The sequence below is a fragment of the Crocodylus siamensis genome, chromosome 9 (assembly GCF_052110815.1).
Source record: "Crocodylus siamensis isolate JL-2025a chromosome 9, ASM5211081v1, whole genome shotgun sequence".
Taxonomy (NCBI): domain Eukaryota; kingdom Metazoa; phylum Chordata; order Crocodylia; family Crocodylidae; genus Crocodylus; species Crocodylus siamensis.
The window spans coordinates 56057160-56079393 of NC_143403.1; the positions used below are offsets into that span (position 1 = coordinate 56057160).

The window sequence follows — 22234 nt, forward strand, 5'->3', positions numbered from 1 at the left end:
GCAAACTCTGACTGGAAAAACACCCACCTATTACATATTTCTCCCATCCCTTACTTTTTTCTTCTTCCTCCTACTTTTAATGCCAATCCAACATATATTTTAAAAGCAGAGGGAAAACATTACTGACCACTGCATTATAGCTGGCTGCTTATGGATAAATACAGGTCCTGTTATATTTGTGTCTGATTGTTTAGGGTTGCTTTTTTAATATCAGTAGTGTGTCACATTTCCAACTCTTAAAGAAAAAGATGTTGGATATTTCTTTAAGCTTTATACATGCTCTTGGATTCTTACTTATCTTTTAGTGTTTGACAAGCATTACATAAACCGGAACTTTGACCGGACTGGACAGATGTCTGTGGTTATCACACCTGGGGTGGGTGTGTTTGAAGTGGACCGGCTTCTTATGATCCTGACCAAGCAGCGAATGATAGACAATGGTAAAGAAATAACTTAATTTTTCAGGAACCAGAGCTTCTTTTGGTTCTCAGAAACACAGCATTGTCAGGTCTTACAATGCATCTTTCTGAAGGACGAATCTGGGGGACTTACTGATACACTAAATGCAAATCTGGCCTGATTTTCAGTGTTTCCAAACCCTTGCAGCTCCCTTTGACTTCTTGGGGGATTTGTGAGCGCTCAGCACTTAAAGGGCAATGGTGTATGATTTGTGTGAGTTCAGAGGAAACACTTCCTAGTTCCCCTTATGTGCTCTCTCTGTGTAATCAGGGGGGAGGGCCAATGTGTGGCACACGTGCTGCAAGTGACATGGGCAGTCTTTGCAGATCAAGCCCCCATGGTGAGGGAGGGAGTGGGACGGGTTGGGACAAGCACTGTCCTGCCAGGGAGGGGCCCAGGTTGGAGCCGTGGCTTGTCCTAGGGTAAGGGAGGGGCAGCTCCCAGCACTGCATGCACCCTAGTAGGGCATGGAGGGGCATGTGCCTTCAGAGCTGGGCAGGATGGGCTGCTGCTGCTGCGGGTTGGGGCCAGGACTGCTCCAGGCTCTTCCTGGGTGGGAGCTGGGCCAGGCTGTGCTCAGGGTGGGCAGCAGTGGTGCTGGGGGCTGCAGCCGCCCCCCCCCCCCCCCAATTTGCCATAGACCCCCAAACTCCCCACCCTGAGCACAGCTTGGCCCAGCTCCTGCCAGGAAGAGCCCAACATGGCCCCGGCCTCAGCCCTCAGATGCAGCCCACCCTGCCCCATGCAGATCCCGGGAGCACACGCTTCTCATGGCATGCACAGCGGGAAGATCTGCACCCCCCCACGCACCTCCTGGACGAGCTGCAGCTCTGTTCTTGAGGGGGGCCTTGATCTGCCCCCTCATGCCCCTTACCTTCCCCCTTCCACTTCCACCACCACAGACTTACCAGCTGCATGCACCTCTCCATGCTGCCAGGCTGTGCTCCTTGCTGCCTACATGCTGCACTGCAGCTGTGTGCTTGCGTGGGGCATTTATTGGCCACATCAGGCTGATTTCTGATACAGGCAGTTTTCTTTATATCAGTGCCGATCTAATATCAGACTGATGCATCAGTGCACATCTAGTAACAGCTATGGGTAGTTTGTGGCTATACTGTTCTTTTTTGTTTACAGGTATTGGTGTGGACTTGGTATGTATGGGGGAGCAACCGCTGCATGCTGTACCACTCTTTAAGGTAATGGATACTTGTTGCTACAGCTGTTTAGCTTATTATTTGACCAGCTAGAGCAGTGGTTCCCAAACCGACAGATTATGCACCAATTTAAAAGATACAACCTTAGGTTCCACTAGCACATTTTTTAGTTCAATCTCCAGTACCACCAGCAATTTTTTGTCATATAAAGTAATTATAATAAATCTATTAACATGTACCACTGACAGGTTGTGTGCATACCACTGGTGGTACGCATACCACAGATTGGGAACCACTGAGCTAGAGGAAGCTCAGAGTACCTGTTACGTCTGCCAACCTTTTTTCTTCTAGCTTCACAATCGCAGTTGTCCTGGAGATTCTCGCTTGGGAGATGACTACAATATTCCACACTGGATAAATCACAGGTTAGTGTGCGAGTTGGGATTTTCTCAGACACAGCAGCTTTTTCTGAGCATTCATGGTACAGTTTTCCCTTAGTTGTCTATTGAATGCAACATTTTGCCATGTTGGTTTTTTTTTCTGTTCAACTCGCAGAGCATAGATGTAACTTCTGCAAAGAGCATGGCGTTTCCCAACAGAAGTGATAGGTTGCAAACGTAGATACAAAAGGTTATAGGGCAATCTGTAAAGTAGGGAGATGTAATCTTAGGCTTGGGTGTTTAGCTGTCTTACCTTTGTCCTTGAAGAGTGCTTAAGGAAATGCAGGAATGTAAACTGATCAGATGAGATGGTTAAACCATTTGAATGGCTCAGCATTTCTCATGAAAACAAGCAAATCCTGAATAAACTGCTATTGGTATGACCTCTGTAAAGAGTGTACCAGGCCCGGGATCTAAATGAAACATTGCGTTTCAGAGTGTGTCATTGTCTACTCCAAACTTTGGCTTGTTTTTTTTCCATTTTTTCAGATGACTTTCTGTTAAGATTGTCTGAGAATATTCTCTCTCTGTAAAAGAGATGAAGCAGCAACCTGCCTCCACCATGCTTGTTCAACTGTTGCCATATAGCTGTAATATAGGAAGGCTCTTTCTTCATGTACCTGTTGTGTTCCTTCTTCATGTACCAGTTGTATCCCTTGCAGAGTTTGCTTGTACAAAGTACTCTGCTAGTATGCCTATTGCATAAGCATACAATTCCCCTAGCTGCATAACACAATATCTGGACCAATATTCTTGCCTGTTGCTTGCATCATTGATTAAGTGTATAAAAACACTTAAATGAATAGCTTCTTTTGGCCTCTGTGTCTACTTTCCAGTGTAATTGTACTCGGTTTAACTACATTATAACTGGCTCTAGAAACGGCACAGAAAACATTGGCAAATGCTGCTATTAGATGCCTTTAAAACAAGGGGAGGTAGCAGCCTTGAAACCAGCCAGTGCCTGTCATTTTCAGTGCTTCTAATGAAAGACTTGAGACTGATTATTAAAATGAAAGGAGATAGTCAACTGATACCACAACCCTGACAGCAGTTGAAACACGTTATTCTGTACTTAATGAGGATTAGTTATGTTAAATTCAGGTAAGTACATGCTCCAAATGAATGCAGTTTTTTTCTCCCAGTTCTGAGACTCTTTGCTTAAACAGAGCAGACTGTTCACTTTTTCCAAGTATTTAAGCTTCTCCTGATCTGTGCCTTACATAAGAGCAGTGTTCCAGATTTTGCCTTTTCTGACTGCAAAACAAATTATAACAGTCAGCTCTTTGAGATTAAATTCAAATAGAAGAGGTCTTGGCTTGGGCATGAGTTGTAAGCAGCTGAAGCTGGCTACAGCCAAGTAGATTGCAGAAGAGTTACCAATGGCAGGTGCTGTTATGAACTGAAGAGTTTTGGGAGGGAAGAGGAGGGGAACTGGAGAAGGCAGTTCTTTAGGGTGTGATGAGTTGCAGGTTGAGTGTGTGTGTGTGAATGCAATAATGTGGCTTTATTGGACTATACAGCTTTGTCTTGATCTTGCATGCAGCTGTTTATTTGTTTGTCTTGCTGTCTCTATCTTGTCCTTCTGGAGTAGGATCCAAGTGAAACTAACCCACACTCAGTGGCCACTGATTCAGTAGTTAAGTAACTGCTTGTTTTTATTTAAATAATTAATTTTTTAAAAGTCACTGAACAGCTTGGCTCTTCCTCTTTTAGTTTCTACACATCCAAAAGCCAGCTTCTGTGTAACAGTTTCACTCCACGGATCAAGCTGGCAGGAAAGAAGGTAGGCTGGCTGCTGTTGATCTCTTCCTGTCAAGTAGGCAAGCTGATCTCTTTAGCTATAGCATGCTGTTCAGTCCTGGTCTTTTCCAGCTGCTCTTCAGCTGTACTAAATTGGTTCTGACCAGCATGGATTTATGCCTTCTTTTCATTCAAGAATGCTTTTAATGCGTTTTGGTGCCAGATATCAAAGTCTTTGTAGCAGTGTAGGTGAAGCAGTAGTGATGGGATTCCATGCTAGTGCCAAGTGAAAATACAGCTGTGATTCTTAGTGATAAAGGAGTTCTAGGCCTGGGATTAGTATGAAGACTTTCCTTTCACAGAATGGGGCTAGAAGAAAGCTTAAGGAATTTAAAGGTAAAATATACTCACTTGCTAATATGGAATATAAACAGCCCTTTTTCATCATGGGAAAATCTAATACTGAAGTGTCCATGGGAGTGAGGAGGAGACAGCTGTCTTGTTGGCAAAGATGAGTTTTACTTTGGGGGTTGTGACTAAGTGTCCAGCTTCTTACATAATCTCTGAGCTGGAGCCTGAGGATGTCAGCAGAATAAACTGCAAAGCTCTGCACAAAGTACTAAGTCTGATGATGCTCAGTCACAGTTGGGGGGAAGTTTCCTTGGAACATGCTGACCTGTATCCTTATTTTTGTTTTGTTTTGTTTCCTTTGCCACATTTCCTGTGTCTGGTCTCCAGCCACTGATTGACAGAGCGAAAAACAGCAGAGACTCCTGTGAGTAATTCAGTGCTGGAATGACCCATCTCATTGATTCATTTTTTATTTTTTTAATAATAAATGGCTCTAAAAAGGCCATGGCACTGTGGTTAAACTACTGCTGATGGCATTGAGAAGGGGATAATTATAGCAAATGGCAGCAGAACAAGATCTATGTTGCCCACAGTGCTGATGTAGGTTTATAAGGGGGCTTTCTGACTAGTGCCTTATGTGGAATGGAATTAGATCTTGGGCCTGACTGTTTGTCAGCTGGCTAAAGGAGAGATGATATCAATTTGGTGTATTGCAGAGATGTCAGTGTTAGTGTTGGAGGGTGTCATGGGGCCATTTTATAAAATGTATCACTTTGCTATGTTTATCACATAGGCATTCTGCCATTTATTACCATTTATGAATGTGTATTTTATAAGATATCATGATCTTGCTTTGGTGCTTGGCTGCAACTGCAAGAAGTATCCTCCGCATTAAAGCTTTGGGCCAGATCCAGCCCACAGGCTGTACGTTTGGCACCCTTGATGCCTTTAACGCTTTTGCACCAGAATGGAAAAGATAGACCTTGGTTGCCTTCCTTGGGATGCTGTAAGTGCCATAAGTGCAGAATTGCAGCATGAAAAGCTTAGAATCCTGTCATACCACTCTTGTTACCAGGAACACACATGAGAATAGAAGTGGGGGATGCTTTTTGTTCTTACTCTTAAAGGTCATTTTTGCATTCATGCATGTACTGGTTGAAAATGGTCATGTACAAATTTCCTCATGAAAACTGAAAGACATTTGATGACTGACTGCATGGAAAGGAGTTAAAAGTGGGCTAGAACTTTGATTCCCAGTCATTAACTTTCATTGTTGTAACTGATAACTCTGCTTGTAGTTGTTTTGCTTGTGAAGCACTTTTGATATGCATTTACTTTCCATATATTTTGGAATAACTTCCTCTCTCTCTGTGGTGGGAGCTGGATGGTTCTAACTCATCCAGCAATCCCAGAGTTTGGGCAGGATTCTTAAAGAAGGTTACAGTATTAAATGGTTTGTGTTCCAGCATTAGGGGCACCTAAGGATGCTGAGAATGCCCTTCCCATCCAAGTTGATTATGATGGCTATGATGCTCAAGTGTTCAGGCTTCCTGGTCCATCCAGAGCTCAGCGCTGTACCACTTTCAGGTAAGAAGCCCTGTGGGAAAACTGTTTTAAGTTCACCTTCAGCTTTTTGCTGCATTTGCCCATATGTAAAATATTATGGGGAAAGATGGAGAGGGCTGAACCTCAAGTGCTTAGAACTTGTTTGAATGTAGTAGACTAAGCTTTTCACAGGCTACCAGTCAGGTTCCTGCTGGTGGCTCCCTACTATGCTGCTGAGAGTATACACATGTGGTATGGGAGCTAAGCAAAAGATGAACTCTTGATTTCTATCCATGTTGGATTTTGCTTTTGTGTTTAACTGATAAAATTATTGCTGCTGCATTGTCTTTGCTATGCTTTGGTTAGATTTTGCGAGGCAAGAAAAGCTGTACCACTTCCTTGGTAAGGAAGTGACAATCTCATTTTCATGCCATTGGATGTCCCTTTTTACCTTCCAGCAGGTCTGTAAGGGAGAGAGAGAGTCGCACCAGGAAGAGCTCTAGTTCTTACGATGTCTCATCGAGCCCTTCCCTGCAGAGTCGCACTCTGCCCCCAGAGGAGGTGAGGAGCCAGGCTTCTGATGACAGCTCCCTGGGCAAGATCTCCAACATCCTAATGATCCCACGACTTCATCTGCATCAATACGAAGTCAGCAGCTCCTTGGGCTACACCAGCACCAGAGGTCAGATTGAGGCAGGGATGGAAATGGGGTAGTTCCTTAACATGCCTCTTGTTTGTGGGACAAGGGGAAGAGGTTCTGAACTCATATCAGCCACTTCCAAACCAGAGCAGTGGAGGCATTGCTCATATGTGCACCAAAACTCCAGGTGTTAAGAGTGAGTGTTCACTGGCAGTGCACACTGCTGTTGTCTGCATTTGGTGCTCTCTCTCTGCTATCTTTGTCCCTTTTGTATTTGTATTGCCTTGCCCTATATAGGCATGTTCTGACACTGATCTACCCATTTCCCCTGTCTATTATCATCTTATAATATCTCACAATTCTCCTGGGTCCCTTCTGCAAATATGGATACGTGCAGCTTGTGCTTCATTTTCAGGTCACTTTTGAATCTCTATAATGGAAATTGGGCTCAGCAGTGAACCCTGGGGAACCCCACTTATAACTCTGCTCCATGAGGGTTTGCTGTCATTAGCTATAACTTTCTGGATTCCTCCTCCTGCCTTGCTGAGTTAGCCAACATGCCTGTCCTTCTTTTTTATTAATGTTGTTCATTGTCTGCATATAGTGCCTTCCGAAGGCCTTAGAGTCATAGAGTTATAAAAAAGTAGGGCTGGAAGGGACCTCCAGAGGTCATCTAGTGAGTCCAACCCCCTACCTGAGGCAAGATCATCCCTATCCAAACCATACCCTAAACTCTACATAAGACTACCCTTAACCCTGATACAACCTAGGCCTAACACCTTAACTTGCCACAGATAAAGCAGGGAAACCACAGCAGCCAACGTTCTACTTCTGTAAAATGTTGTTAATATATGCTCGAGAGGTCTTGGGTCCCTTTCTGAGATGAGTGATTGTTGTCAACCTTCAGCTGCCTTTACAAGCGCTGATATTGTTTTAAAAACAAAACAGTCAATCATATCGGTTTAACTTGGGCTGCTCTTCCTGTAGTTTGTCTTGCTGACTCCGTTCTAACTCCAGCATTTTTTCTGGTATGAGAGTAATTGCCAGCTATACTGTTCACAACTTGGAACCACATTTGCCTCTTTAGTTCTCCAGTACTCTCCCTGTATATTGATCATTTTATAAATAAAGATGGCACGCTGGTTATTCCTTTATTTTAATGAAGGCAGCAAGGTCCAATGAACTGAGCACTGGTCAGGGGTTCAGGAGACTTGCGGTCTATTCCTTGTTCAGAAGTTGGCTAACTGCATGAACTTGAGTCCCTTCACTCCTCTGTGTTCATTTCCTTACCTCTTAACAGAGGGGTGATATGTTTGTAAAGCACTTACAGTAAAATTTATTATCTGTAGATGTCAGCATTTGGGCTGACAGGGGATTATTTTTTTTCAGAGTTCTGGAACAGAGCCCATCCGGTCCTATTGACAGAAGCCAGTGTGTGCTTTGATCTGAAAAATAGCCTTTGTGCCTCATGAAACCTAGTTGGGGTGATGGAGTCTTAGGAGCTTCCTCACTGTTGCCTTTCTCTGACATTAAAAACATCCATAAAGTACTCCCTTAAGCCTTCTTGTTCTGATATACGTGTTTCATCCTGAATCCATTAGAGACTGTATACTTGGAAGAGATCCTCATTCCGTTATTGTAATTTTTTTTTTTCAGTGCAATATTGTTTTTGGACTTGACTGAATTTAGCCCATTGTGGTTTTTCCTTGGCTATTTGATTCTTTTGTGGGATTTTGTGATGGCAATAACAGTACAAAGTCTTTATCTGTAGTTAGCAACTTACATTTGCAGGGGAAACCAGTTTTCCTAAAATCTGACTTGAAAATGTCAGGTTGACATATAATTGGAGTAATACAGTGACTTCATTCTACTTGCTTTCTAGAAGATACTTCTTTCTTATCTCAGTTTTCTACTTGTCTAGCTTGTCAGGAATATCTAGAGCTCTGGGCAAGAATCTCATATTATTATTTAAAAATCTAAAGATGGAAGCAATTCTTTGTAGCTTGTTGGGAAAAAAAGTGTCCTCTCTGGCTTTCTTACCTTACATGGTAAAAATCTGCCTGGACACCTGAAACACAGAAAATCCATATTCTATGTCGTCTGGTGTCCTGTTTGTGATGTAATCTTTATACTGCCTCTAGCTTCCTCCCCCCGCGTGGCCTTATTTCATGAAGTAGAACATCCTCTTTCACTTCACCTGTATTTAATCTCATGCTAATTTAGAGCTTTGTGTTGCAGATGTTCTTGAGAATATGCTGGAGTCACAGCAGCGAGACTCCAGCGCACCAGGGAGGTTCCATGTAGGCAGCGCGGAATCCATGCTGCACATTCGGCCTGGTGGATATACACCACAGCGTGCGTTAATAAACCCCTTTGCGCCCTCTCGCATGCCCATGAAGCTTACATCCAACAGGAGGCGCTGGATGCACACATTTCCTGTGGGTAGGTCTTTATTACTTATTTTTTTTCAAACCATCCCTACCCTGCCCTGTCAAGCATTTGTGGCTTCAATATGCATGGACAGATCCCACTGTCAATAAGCTCCCACCACAAAATGATTTCTCTTAGTTGAAATTGACTTGCGTCAGGGGTGAGTTGAGAACATACATTTTATTGAAACAAAGGGTCTCTTGACTTGCGCAGGTGTTCTGAACATGGAAACACTGTGGAGTCAGTTTATACATTTCTTACTCTCCAGGGAGTAAACTTGCAGTCAGTGGTGTGAGTAGAAACCGTAAGATGAAAATGTCTGGCTTTTATTAGACAGCAGATTCTGAGGGGGCTGTGACTGCATTTAGTAAGAGTTTTAGGGACGTTCATACACGTATGTATCGTGTGTATAGGATTCAAACACTGAACTGTGCCAATCTTTCCTTAGTCTTTGTCTACATTATCAACTTCTCTTGGCTGGGGTGGGGGTCTGAAAAGATGGTGCTCTTTAACTGATGTACCCCGAAAGGGAGCACACCTCTGCTGGCAAAAGGTAGCTAGCTGCCAGGGAACTGGTATATGTTCCAGCAAAAAATTATGTCTTGTTGGCAGTGCTGTTACTATGCCAAGTGTCTTAGTGCTGCTGTTACGTTACAGCAGAAACAACCCTTGGAGTATGGACATAGCTTTAGTGTCTTATAAATACACCTTCCAAAAATATCTCTCTGTTAAGAAGAATATAATCTTCAGGGTGTCATTTGGCTTCTGCTGTAGAGCAAGGGGATTGTCTTGCACAATTCCATAGAGCAAGGGTGGGCTGGGGGGCTGTTCAGTGAGCTTTGGTGAGCTGTTGAGGGCCACAAGGGTAGCCACACCCCTTGACAGGTGCCCTGCCCCGATCACCATCTTGGGACTGGAAGTCCCACCCGCTAACTCCTGACTTGACCCCAGAAGTACCCCTTTCTGGAGGGGAGGGTTGCCATCTTGGAATCAAAAAAAACCCAAATCTAATACGAAATGTCACACACTACTATAACAGGGGTAGGCAATGTTTTTTGGCTGGAGAGCTGAAGAAAACACATTGTCTACCTTGGAAGGTGCCAGAGTCACGACATGCTGGAGCCTGGGGCAGCTGCTTGCAGCTTCCCAGCTGCCTGCTGGGAGCAGCTTGGGCTCCATGGCTGGCAGCAGCTGCTTAGAGCCCAGGCTGGTGGTGGTGTGCCGAGCAAAATGGCCTTGCATGCCATGTTTGACATGTGTTGTGGGGGTTGCTGACCCCTGTACTATAACATATTTACATTTTATTACAAAAAATATTTTTATGATTTGTTTGCATAGTGTATATAGTGAAGATTGCATAATAACTCAAAAATAAAGTCTTAATGTTGTATATTGTGGTTGGGGGTGGGGGTGTATGTGTGTGGGGGGGTGAAGGGCTGTGACTTTTTGTGGGGGGGTCAAAGGGTATGTTTTGGGGGGGAGTTGTGGGAGCAGGGTGTGGGTATATGGGGACCCCAACACACTCACCCCTCTACCACCATGGCGCCGAGCTCCTGCCACAGGTAGCGGGTGCCTGGCAGCATGCGGCTCTGGGCAGACCTGCATGTGGTGGCAAGGCATGCAACCAGGCTGGACCACCTCTATCATATGGGGCTCCCTGCGGCACGTGTGCAGCTCCTGGCACTTGTGCGCCACCAGAAGAAGACCTGCATGATAGAGCTGGCTGTCTTCCCTACCCCATGCCGGCAGAGTCCCCAGACATGCACAGAAGTGAAGGGGAGCCCCACCCCCTGCTTTCCTGATGGAGTCCCAGGACCTGCATGGCAGGGGGTGGGGAAGGCAGCTGGCTGCATCATGCAGGGCTTCTCCCAGTGGTGCGCAAGTGGTGGGAGCTGCACATGCTCCACAGGGAGCCCCATATGATAGAGGCAGTAACGGTGGGCCAGCCTGCCTGTGCCCCTTGCCACCATGTGCAGCTCTGACTGGAGCCATGTGTTGTCAGCTGCCCTGAGCGCCTGCTGCTGCTGCTTCCTGCTGGTGGCAGGAACAGTGCGCCATTGGAGGTGCGGGGGTCCTCACACCCCCCCCCCGCCCTCCCTCATCCACACCCTTCCCACCCAAGCTCCGTGTTCCCACTGGTCCCCTGGGTGCATGTTCCACGGTCCCACCAGCTCCATGCTCCTGCCCAGCTGGCACTCCCCCTCCCTCCACCCCCACTGGTTCCCTACCTGTTGCCAAGAGTGAGTGCTGCAGCAGGGAGATGAGGTACCTCTAGATGCCAGGAAAGCTAACCGGGTCTCCCAGAGGCTGTAGCAGTGGCAGCAGCAGTCCCGCCTGGAAGCTATATGCTGGCTGGGCCAGGCCCTTCTGCACACGAGAGTGGGAGCAAGGCATGTGGGCAGGGTGGGGTACGGTTAGTTGGTGGGCACCTGCGGGCTGGATGAAATTGCCTGGTGGGCCAGATTTGGCCCAGGAGCCATTTTTTGCTTGCCCCTGCCATAGAGGTACCATGTTAACTTATATTGGAGCTAGTGTTGCTTGTGCTATGAGCAGAAGGAGTTGGGGGTGAATGGGAAAAACTAAAGAAACAAGAGCAAAGGGGGTGTTGATGACAAATCTATAATGGTGTAGGTCCATCGGGAGAAGCAATCCAGATCCACCACCAGACTCGCCAGAACATGGCAGAAATGCAGGGCAACGGGCAGCGGGATTTGACTCACTCCTCTGCTGAACTGCTGGAGCTTGCTTACCACGAGGCAACTGGCAGGTGAGGTTATTAGGGGGGACCTTTAACAGCACTTGCCTAAGCAAAAGCACAGTTCCAAGTAAAGAACACTTGTACAAGGCTAGCCACATATTGGGTAAAGAGAATAACAGTTGGCTGCGATGCTCAGCACCAATGTTACAGTTTTATTATGAGACCCCAGGCACTGAAATAGTTTATTTTTCAGCAGTTTGTGCAGCTGGATTACTGTATTTCATGGTGTACAAGTCAATGTGGTGTATAAGTCGATCCCATTTTTCTGATTCAAAAAGTTAGGATTTTTGTAGATCTGGCGTATAAGTTGACCTAACTTTTTGGATCAGAGATATGGGGTCGACTTATTCCAGCCCCTGCACCCCAGCCCTTACAAAGGACACCTGGGGGGTGGACACGTACAAGACCGGCGCCACCAGAAGGGCCGGGGCCAGGCTCAGTACTCAGCTAGTGCAGCCCAGCCAGTGCCTCTCACAGGGGCCAGGGCCAGTGCTGCCTGGGCCACACCAGCCAAGTGCTGAGCCCAGCTCACCCCAGCCCTGGCCCCTCCAAACAGCACAACAAAGACAGGCTGTGCTCCTTGCTGCTGCATGTAGGCAGGGGGGGAAGGGGAGGGGAGTGATGTTCAAGTGCCAGCAGGACTGCATGCCACAGGGTGGCAGTGCCTGCACGGGTCATGAGTGCCTGCTGCCTACTGGCTGCTGTGTACCATGGTGGGGCGTGTTTGGGGGGGCCCCCACATCCCCTACCTTCCCTCACGTTCCACATAACCACACCCTCCCCCACACCCATACCCTGCCCACCCAAGCTCTGCACTCCTGGCCCCCCCACCCCGGTGCAGGCTTTGCGCTCCCACCACTCTCCCCCACCCCTGTTACTTCCCTACCTGATACCCTGAGCAGGGAGACAAAGAGCTGCTGGGCGCTGCAGAAGCTGAGTACACTGGCGGCTGCAGCAGTGGCAGCAGCAGCCCTGTGTAGAAGCTGTGGACTGGCCGGGCAAGGCCAGGGATACAGTGTATAAGTCAAGGTGGAAATTTAAAGATCACTATTTGGGCTTCAAACCTTGACTTACACAGCGTGAAATATGGTACTTAAATATATAATCATTGCAGTACACCTCAGTTGCGATCAGTCTGGAAATTGGTACAGGAGGTACCCTGTAACTGATTGACTTATTTTTTGACTTGTTGATAGATATGTTTTTGGTGCAGAGAAGCATTTCACAGAAGCTGTGACCTTCATTTCAGAATAGTAAATGTCAAGCACAAGAAATAGTTTTGCCTTGTAGTGCTGTTGAGCAGTGTTAGTTATAATGCTTCTTTTTCTCCTTCTTTGTAATGAAACCAGGTAAGTTACAAAGCCACATAATGTAAGGGCTGGACTGATGGTTAGAGAGGCTGGCTGCTCATAAAATTGAATTAAGATTTCTTTTTATCCATGGGCCTGACCCATGTATTGAACTCTACCAGCTTCCTTCACTGATCTGAGTGTTCAGCATGTTCAGCTCTGAGCTAGGGGCAAGCCCTCTTCCCTCCTATAGCTGGTATATACGTTAAGTATTCTCCTCATTGTTGGGGAGGTTGGTCCCTTCACTACATTTTAATGATGAGCAGTACAGCAGATACCCCTTCCACCTCCTGGTACTCCTTTACTTGCTTTTTATATCTACATCTTTATTAATAAGGTCTGTGTTACTTACTGTGTCTGTGCTTTTTTAATTCTTCTCTTGTTAAAATACTGTTTAAATAAAGCAGTTTGGTAGCATAGCCACTTTTAGGCTTGATGTTAATTTTAATGTCTCTTTTCCCTCCTAGGCTTTAATCAGTCTCTTTTTCCCTAAGTGTCTCTTTGCTCTTGTATGTTTGTAAATGCCTTTATTATTCCCCTTTTATTTTTTTGGCTGGCATTAACTGACACATTACAGCTCTGTCATTTTACTTTGAGCCCTAGCTATGACAGTCTCCTATTTGGTTCCATCATTTTTCTCCATTTCCTGTACAGGTTCTTTTTTCACACTGACTTATTCTCTTCCTGCATCTTTCTTTCCAAGGTAATTGTAATCTCACCTTTTAACTTTATGGTGTATTTTAGGATTCTTTTGTCTCTTTTCACGTGCCATAAATTCAGTACTCCCATGGCACCTTGTTCACCAAGCTTAAGTACCCAAATTGTGCTTTTTTAAAGAGATTTATTTCCTGTGAAAAGTCTTTCGTTTTATTTGAATTCAAGTGATCATTAATACCAGATTTTCATAGTCCCACATTCTCAGTTTGTTATTGGTTGTTGACTATAAATCAATCCAAGATAGTCTTCTCAGGGTAAAATTTTTATTTTATAGATCCTGAGATTGGATCTCTATGTAATTTAGAAATCTTAAGTCTTACTTAGCTGTATTCATGTCCTAGTTAAATATTTGAGTAGCTAGCTTGATGAACCCTGCAGGAATACATCAGTGTTTGCCAACCAGCGTGTCGCAGCATTTGAGGCTGGAGGCAAACCCTCCGCCTGCTGCTGCTGCGGACACAGACAGATGGGGAGTGTGGCTCCAGCCAGGCAAGGGGCATGGCTCCAGCCCAAAATGCCATCTGGCTGGCCCTGCGCCACCCCTCCCTGTCAGCGTCCAGCTGGCCATACGCTAACCCCTCTCCCCACTCTACGTCCAGTTTCTCATGGTACCTTTTTTATTTAGGTAAGTGTGCTGTGGGGCGGAAAAGGTTGGAAAACACTGAAATACATTATAGGTCACTGGCAGGGCACCAAACTGTATTGATCAATATTCTGCATTGGTAAAGCACCTTCTATGCCTCCTGCCATATAGGCCCTCATTTAAAACGTTGTATGGAGCACCGTTCACCAAAGCCTGACCTGAGACCTCAGATGCATTTTTTGCGACTGTGCTCTGATTGAAATAGGGGACAGTATTTCTCTTTGATCAGCCAGAATCTTGTTCTCCCCAGGCATATCACTTCTCGTCATCCAGGTGACAGCATCTCCTGCTTAACTTTTGGTGGAGCAGAGGAGTTCTCAAACAGTTTGGTCAACAGCAACAATGCAGGTAATAAGTAATGGTCAATAAAGTAAGCACAGAGTTTATAGGCATTGTAGAGTATCCATTGCCTGCAGATAAGGACATATGATTAAAGTAACAAAGCAACAGGGAGGGAAACTGTGCAATATGGGTGAGTCCAGGAGTTATAGGATAAAAGGAATGAACAATGCCAGACACAATTACGGTTCCAAAGCACTGTACAAATAATGGTCATTCATTGCCCTTGCTGTTGATTGGTTGTGTTTTGCTTCTCTAGCTACATTTTACATTTTTTACTATAGCGAACATGTTAATTCTCCAGAAATATTAAAGGTAAACAGTATATTCAGTTTAAAGAAAGTGAATTCGGATGAGAGCTAGTTTCTGGTGTCCCGATATGAAAAATACTAAAAGGTACTATAAGTATCTCTTTGCTTCATAGTTTCTCGTCCTGCGCTAAATCTTGTCATAGCATGCTGCTGCTTTATTTAAAGAAAAATGAATCTTGATTATGTTAGTAAGAGTGATATTGTAGCTGTGATGGTCCAGAAATTATGTGAGGCAAGGATTTCTTAGGGTGATAGCTTTTTTTGGACCAGCTATGTAATTGGGAGAAAATCAGACAAGCTTTTGAATGCAAGATATGCTTCCTCAGGTCATGTCTTACATTCGAAAGCTTGTCTGACTACGCAGACAACATAGTTGCTTCAAGAAAAGGTATCCTCTTAAAAAAATCTTTGTTTTTCAAATGTGTAGCTTAGGAATAAAAATGAATTTGACGTTATTTCAACTAGCTAATAATTCTCAGAGAACAGAGTTTGGACATAACAAGAAGTAAACTAGAAGCTTCAAGAGAAGTTGTAACTATGGGTTTTCCCTTTGCATTGCAGGTGGTGGGTTGCTGAACTTTTGCACCCTTAAGAGCGCTCATCCAAAAGGCACTTAAGCACAAGTTCAGACCTTTTAAACCTGATACTGTTTATGTAAAAAGTTTCTCATGAGATTAAATGTTTTGTGGAGTTTGGTCCTGTGTGAGAATTAATGCTGATATCTTGACAGAGTAAGATGTGCTGTTATGCACTCATGTGCAGAGTAGTAGGAGTGAGACCTCCTTCCTTTAATGATGAGACCTCAATTATTGGGAAGTTCAGAATTTCTGATGAATCTCTTAAAACCAGTAAAACTTATATGCCAAACAAAGTGTTCTGTTGCAGTAACTGTGCGTTTGCTGTTTTGCAGCTGATCTTTTGAATGTATTTATGCCTATACAAAAAACTACTGTCATTTGTATAATTTTTTAACGTCTTACTGTTTTTTATTTTTTCATAACTTCTGAATATCTGCTTTCTAAATTACAGATAAGTGACTCTGAAACACAAATATATTCTTCCCTCCCACACATGTACAGTACAAAGCCAAAGAGACTGTTCGCTAGCAAACTTAATAACAGTAATGTTTCTTTGCGCCTCTAGATATGTGGCAATCCGTACCTGTTACCCAGTAACGTTAATGTTATTTCTGTTTTGTTATTTCCTCATTAAATCTCCAGCCTCGCTTGTGTACCTTCCAGACTGAGTTCATGGTTTTGTTCTAACAATTGTTGGATTACACTTTAACTATTAGATATGATTTGTACAATATAGAGGTGGGAAATATACTTAAGCAACAAACATAGTTTGCTTTTGGAAGTCTCCTCAGGTCTGCAACTGTGCCTAAACAATATATCATATGCAAAGTAAAAGTTCTGTCTGTGGCTGTTTTCTTGCTCAAACTCCATCTGAGTACCTTTTTATAACTAAAATCTCTCAAAGCATCTGCAGCCACTACAGCATGTCTCAGTGACTCAGAACTTATATTTATTTCTTTCCTATAGCATGAGTCACCTGTGAATTGGAGCAGATCTCTCTTTATTTGTAACAGCATGATTTGTTAGTGAATCATACTGGATATTCTTTTGCTACCTACAGGATGGTTAGTTGCAACATGTGAAAAATTACCCCAACTATTTATATTGAGATCTAACAGGTTGTCTGTATTGTCCAGCAAATAAATGCTAGATGGCAGATTAGAGCAAATAAATCTTATTGCAGTTCCTAAACTGGATGGCAGATGGCATCAGTGGAGCTGATATAAGATGACTGGCAACTTGTCCTTGCCGCCTCTTTGCTTTCCTGCCATGACTAAGGAAGCAAAAATGCACCAGTTCTTACAGTGTCTGATTATTGTAAACGATTATAATACATTATTGTAGATCTCCACTCATATGATAGAACTGTAAGAGCTACCTTTGCACCTAGCCCCAGCAATATTTGTGCCAAGTATGCATCCTCTAAGCTGGCTGAAAATTTCATAGATTTCATAGACATCAGGGCTGGAAGGGACCTCGGAAGATCGAGTCCAGCCCCCCGCCCAAAGGGCAGGAAGTCAGCTGGGGTCATAGGATCCCAGCAAGATAAACATCCAGTTTGCTCTTGAAGATGTTCAATGTAGGTGCTTGAACCACCTCTGATGGCAGGCTGTTCCAGATCTTGGGGGCTCGGACAGTAAAGAAATTCTTCCTTATGTCCAGCCTGAAATGGTCTCGCAGTAGTTTATGACTGTTTGACCTTGCCATCCCTTGGGGCGCTCTGGTGAACAAACGTTCCCCCAGATAGTGGTGGTCACCCCTGATAAACCTATAGGTGGCCATCAGATCACCCCTGAGCCTATGCTTTTCCAGGCTAAAGAGCCCCATGGCTCTTAGCCTGTCATCATAAGGTCTGTTTTCCTGACCTCTGATCGTGTGCATGGCTCTTGTCTGGACTGTAATGAAGCAAACCAACATAACTTTCTATTAAAGGTTTTAAATATGAAGAGTTTGATTTTGTTTTCAGTTGCACTACCATAAATTCAAAGGAACTCAGTTTAAGTCCATGGTTAGTATTGATCTTTCCTAGCGTAGATGAGAGGAGAACATATCTCAAAATCTGGTAATTCCACACTACTTGTTGTTTTTCCTTCTCCCAATATGTGTATATTAACTCTTTCTCCTTTGAAGGATATAGAGGTGTAGACAGCTACATTTTATAAGTTAAAAAATAATAAATGAATGCCTAGCTGCCTCTTGCAGTCCCTGATTACTTTTATCAACTTTTATTGATATTTTCCACTCTAAGATATATCACTAATTATAACAATAAATTATTATTATCATTTATTATTATTATTATTATTAATTTTCAGCTCTACTTGGCATTGGTGAAGCAGCCCTTGGAGCATTGTGTCCAGTTTTGGGCCCCATACTTCAAGAAATATGTGGACAAACTAGAAATAGTCCAACAAAAGAGAGGAACAAAAATGACTAGGGGCCTAGGAAATGTGAATTATGAGGAAAGGCTGAAGGAACTAGGATTAATTAATCTGAAGAAGAGAAGACTGAGGAGGGGATTTGATTAACCGTTTTCAGATGCCTGAAGGACAGTGGTATATAAAATAAAAAATAGGCTAGAGAGAGCCTTTTTTTCTGTGGTTGTATGGGAGAAGACATGGAGCAATAGCCTGTATCTGCCACAGAAGAAAGGGTGGAGATTAGGTGGACCTTTCTGAGTTTGAGGGTGACTAAGAATTGAAACTGTCTACTTAAGAGATATTGTAGAATCCCCATCCCTGGAAATTTTTAAGAGAAGGTTGGTTGGACATTTGACTGGGATGGCTTAATCAAGAATGATCCTGCCTTGAGCAGGCAACTGTATTAGATGACCTCTTGAAGTCCCTTCCAGCTCTACTTTCCTATATTTTGGTGTTGTTAGCAGAGATCTGGGTTTTCTGGTTGCTGCAGAAAAAACCTGGATTTTATTCAAAGGAGAAAAACCTGGGAAACTGCGGGTTTCCCCTTCAGGCTGGTAGAGTTTCAGCCTGCAAGAGGCTGCTTGGGGCTGGGGAGAGTGGGGGGGCTGGGGGCCCCATGTGCATGTGTATACATGCACAAGGCAGCCAGGCGGGGCTCCTGCAGCTCAATCCAGGTAAGTCTTTGAGGGTGGAGGGGGAGCACAGGCAATGAGGTGGGGGGGGGGGCAGGGGAGCACTGGTGACGTTGATGGGAGGTAGCTTCTTTATGTATTGGTTTTCTTAGTGTATTTTGTATTGTCCAGTGACTTGAATGAGCATCTGTGAGGAAAGGCTTTAAATGCCTTGAATTTTGTGTGCAATTAATGTGTTTTGTTGCAGTGAAAAATGTATGCTGCGCACAAATTGTTACTGAAAATACATGCTGCTTTCTTGTAGGGATGAACCTCCGGACCCAGAACAAGGATACTGTCGAAGATGCTGTTTCCACTTCTCCAGATCCGAGTAAGTGAGGGAGGTTTTGGGAAGAGCTCTGCGAAGTGAAAGGCAAGGTGATTGGTACGCCTGCCGTAGCACTGGGGGTTGGTAGGCCAGTAGATGAGGAGTCTACTGAGTATGTGGCAACAGTCAGGTTTGTTAGGCATTCGTCTGGTTGGCCATACTGCCCTAATGTCCTGTGGCTTTACTGCTCCAGCCTAAGCAATCAATCTCCACGTCATTTCCTGAATTCCTTCTCTGCCAGATATTTTCATATAAAAAGCTGAGGGAGCTATGGGCCTTTCTGTCTGCCTCTGAATTTAAAAGTCTTGTTTGATAGCAGCTGGCACTCCAGTGAAAGTAGAAGGAAGGCAATCTGTTTATATCTCTGATCCCATTATTGAAGTCTACCTCTTTCAGAAGCGAGTGTATCTCTGCTTCAGAGAACACTTCTTTGCAGCAGTCTGTCTGGTATCGCTTCTTTGCAGCTATATATTTTCTCCTCATAACTGCTGAAATAATACATATATGGTAAAGTAAAACAGCATTATTGCTGTGATAGCTCTGTAACAATGAATTAATGACTGGTAGTTGGCCAGAAGGCTGTAGTGCAGCTTGATTCAAGGAGCCCTGGAAACAGCTCTGTAATCCACTGATGACTGAAGTAATTTATTTGATTTTAAGTCTGTTTTTTAGATCTCCAGAATATTAACAGTTATAAATGCAGCTTTTGGTGGGGAGAAACACTTTCCAAGATATTTTTTTTTCTTTCTTTTACCTCTTGGGTCTGTCTCCTATTTTTGTAGCTCCAGAAATACTCTCTTGCTGTTGTATGCTACCTATCAGAAACAGGCTGCTCTGTCATTCTTCTCTCCTGCCCCTGTATTCACAGCCCCTCTTGCAGTCATCCAGGAGGAAGAGCTGGTCTGATTCCCTTGCCCAGACTTGGAATGTTGATTTTTTTTTTTCCCTGCCTTTAATATGTTTAATAATGTGTAATTGCACCTGACTTGCAGTAACCTCAGCAGCACAGCTTTATATCAGCTCTAGCTTTCAATCAACAGACAATTAAATGTATTAACTTTGAATCCTATTTGCATGATGGGATTGAATTAGCATGTGCACTGTATTTGTTTAACAAACTCTGTCTTTCTCTCTCCCCTCCCTCCCCCTTTCCCTCTTATTTCCCCCCCCCCCCCCCCCCCCGTGGTGACTCTTATCCTACTCTATGCTTATTTTTCATCCTTCCCAACTCTCCTCTGCCTTTCACACCACTCACCCTTCATTTCTCCTCCTAATTTTTCATGGGTGACTACACATGCCCCCATTGTCTTTCCCTCCTTGTGATGCAACGAGGCAGTTCTGACGCTGTCTGCTCCCCCCGTAGTGCCAGGCTTCTGTTGTACAGTTGGGGTGGACTGGAAATCTCTTACTACTCCGGCATGCCTCCCTCTTACCACGGACTACTTCCCGGACCGCCAGAGTTTGCAGAATGACTACACTGAGGGCTGCTATGATCTGCTCCCAGAAGCTGACATTGACAGGTTTGGCCAGCACTTCCTCTGTAGAGTATCTTGCACTCTATCAGGGTAGATCTAATGGAAGATGAAAGCTTTGTGAGCTTCATACACTAGTTAGCTGAGTTGCCAGTGGAATGTACGTTTCTCTTCTGGGTTGAGTGTTAGACCTTATTCAGTGTTCACTTCTGACAGTTCTGCTTCCTAAAGCTGTGCATCTTCTTTCCAGCAACTCTTTAAACTTTTCAAAAGCTGGAGCAACAAAACAGGTATTAGCTCTTCCTGTGTTAAGGAGGACTGAAAATTTTTGCAGGGTGAGACAAAAATCATACAGAGCGGGTGCTAAGGAAGTGTAATAAACAGTAGAATACAAGTAAAATGTCTTAGAAGAAACAGCTGTCTGTGTATAAAGCTGGGTGGTAAGATTCAGGAGGAAAGAAAGGAGTATGCACTGGTAGTTTTAGTGCACACTTAATGGTTTGAATTCTTCTATGATCTGCTACTGATTGATGGTTGATGAATTGGTCTGAGATAGAGGTCTTTCCCCACTTCTAGATTTTTGAATTCTACCGAACATTTGCAAACTTGTGAGATCCTCTGGAAAATGCTATGGAAATGTCTCTTGTTAATATATGTGCTAACTTGTGCAAGAGCTGAGACTACTTTAACTACTGGTGTTGTAAACAAGCTTTTATTGTGGTCAGAATGAGTCTTACTATCTTCAAAACTCTTAAGATGTCCTAGTCAATGTTGACAGACAGTTGGGTCACAGCTACCTTCAGAACACATCTGTGTCAGCAATAGGCATGCAGCTCCCTTATGTCCTGATTCTGCAGCTGGATCTGTGCAGGCTCAAGGTGCTATATGCACAGTTTCCATAGAAATGGGGTTCAGCTGGGAAAAACAGAGCCAAGAGCAGGCATGGGGTGAGCATCCTTGCTCTGACATGTCTCCTGATTAACCTTTGTGCCCAGGAGGGATGAGGAAGGAGTGCAGATGACAGCCCAGCAGGTATTCGAGGAGTTCATTTGCCAGCGTCTCATGCAAGGATATCAAATTATTGTGCAGCCCAAACCACAGAAACCAACTACCACTGTACCACCCCCTCTCAGCAGCAGCCCCCTCTATAGCCGAGGTGAGTCACAGCTTCTCTTTTGCAGCTTCTGTTTTCCGTAAGTTCTCTCTTGTTCTTTTCTTCAGTTTGGCATATGCTTTGCCTTGTGTGATTGGTGCCTCAGAGGAAATGACTCAGAAATGAGGTGGCACAAACAGCAACACCATACAGGCAATACAGACCCAGCTCTTTTTGTACTGGATGGGCTTGGGATTGTGAATATGAGGCAGATTGTCCTGGGGGACAGTTCTGAACTGTGTTTGAAAGCCCTGGGCTCACTTGGATTTATTCCACACTGGGATAAGTTTTTAAAATTAACCTTACTGCAGTTTATCTCTAGAATCTTTTTCCCATATTTTTAAATGTCTGTATCTGATTTACACTGGGGAGGGTAAACTATGTTAGCTTTGAACTATTTGAAAACCTTGGTTGAGGTAACCCAGTTTAATCCCCAAAGGAGTTAGCTCCAGGTGATTCAGAGTGAGCCATATATAAAGCTGAGTGGTAAGATTCAGGAGGAGAAAAAGGGTATGGACTGTTCGTTTAGCAAACATGTTGCCAACATGAGAATCATAGTCTTAGTATGGTCTAAGTAGGGTAGTGGCTTTAAAGGCGCATAACTATGACTAACTATGGTAGTGGCTTTAAAGGCGCATAACACTATGAAGTTGATTAAATGCACCCAACACTGAGCATGACCATAATACACATTGTCCACATTGGGCAAACCACCTGAATAAGACATATGATAGTG

At 44.2% G+C, this 22234-nt stretch overlaps 1 protein-coding gene across 11 annotated transcripts in view; it reads left to right on the forward strand.

Moving 5' to 3' along the window:
• Window positions 1–22234, forward strand: part of DEPDC5 (DEP domain containing 5, GATOR1 subcomplex subunit) — a 76865-nt gene that overhangs the window by 20484 nt on the left and 34147 nt on the right. For 6 of the 11 annotated variants that reach the window (XM_090061826.1, XM_090061833.1, XM_090061830.1 and 3 more), the window contains exons 15-27: window positions 306–440; window positions 1594–1655; window positions 1965–2038; window positions 3767–3836; window positions 4532–4568; window positions 5611–5731; window positions 6148–6371; window positions 8568–8771; window positions 11391–11526; window positions 14477–14574; window positions 18811–18876; window positions 20210–20393; window positions 21341–21501. In XM_090061826.1, coding sequence (XP_089917952.1) covers window positions 306–440; window positions 1594–1655; window positions 1965–2038; window positions 3767–3836; window positions 4532–4568; window positions 5611–5731; window positions 6148–6371; window positions 8568–8771; window positions 11391–11526; window positions 14477–14574; window positions 18811–18876; window positions 20210–20393; window positions 21341–21501 — 1572 coding nt within the window. The remainder of the gene's footprint in view (window positions 1–305; window positions 441–1593; window positions 1656–1964; window positions 2039–3766; window positions 3837–4531; window positions 4569–5610; window positions 5732–6147; window positions 6372–8567; window positions 8772–11390; window positions 11527–14476; window positions 14575–18810; window positions 18877–20209; window positions 20394–21340; window positions 21502–22234) is intronic. The other 5 variants (XM_090061829.1, XM_090061835.1, XM_090061832.1 and 2 more) reach the window with 3 other exon arrangements.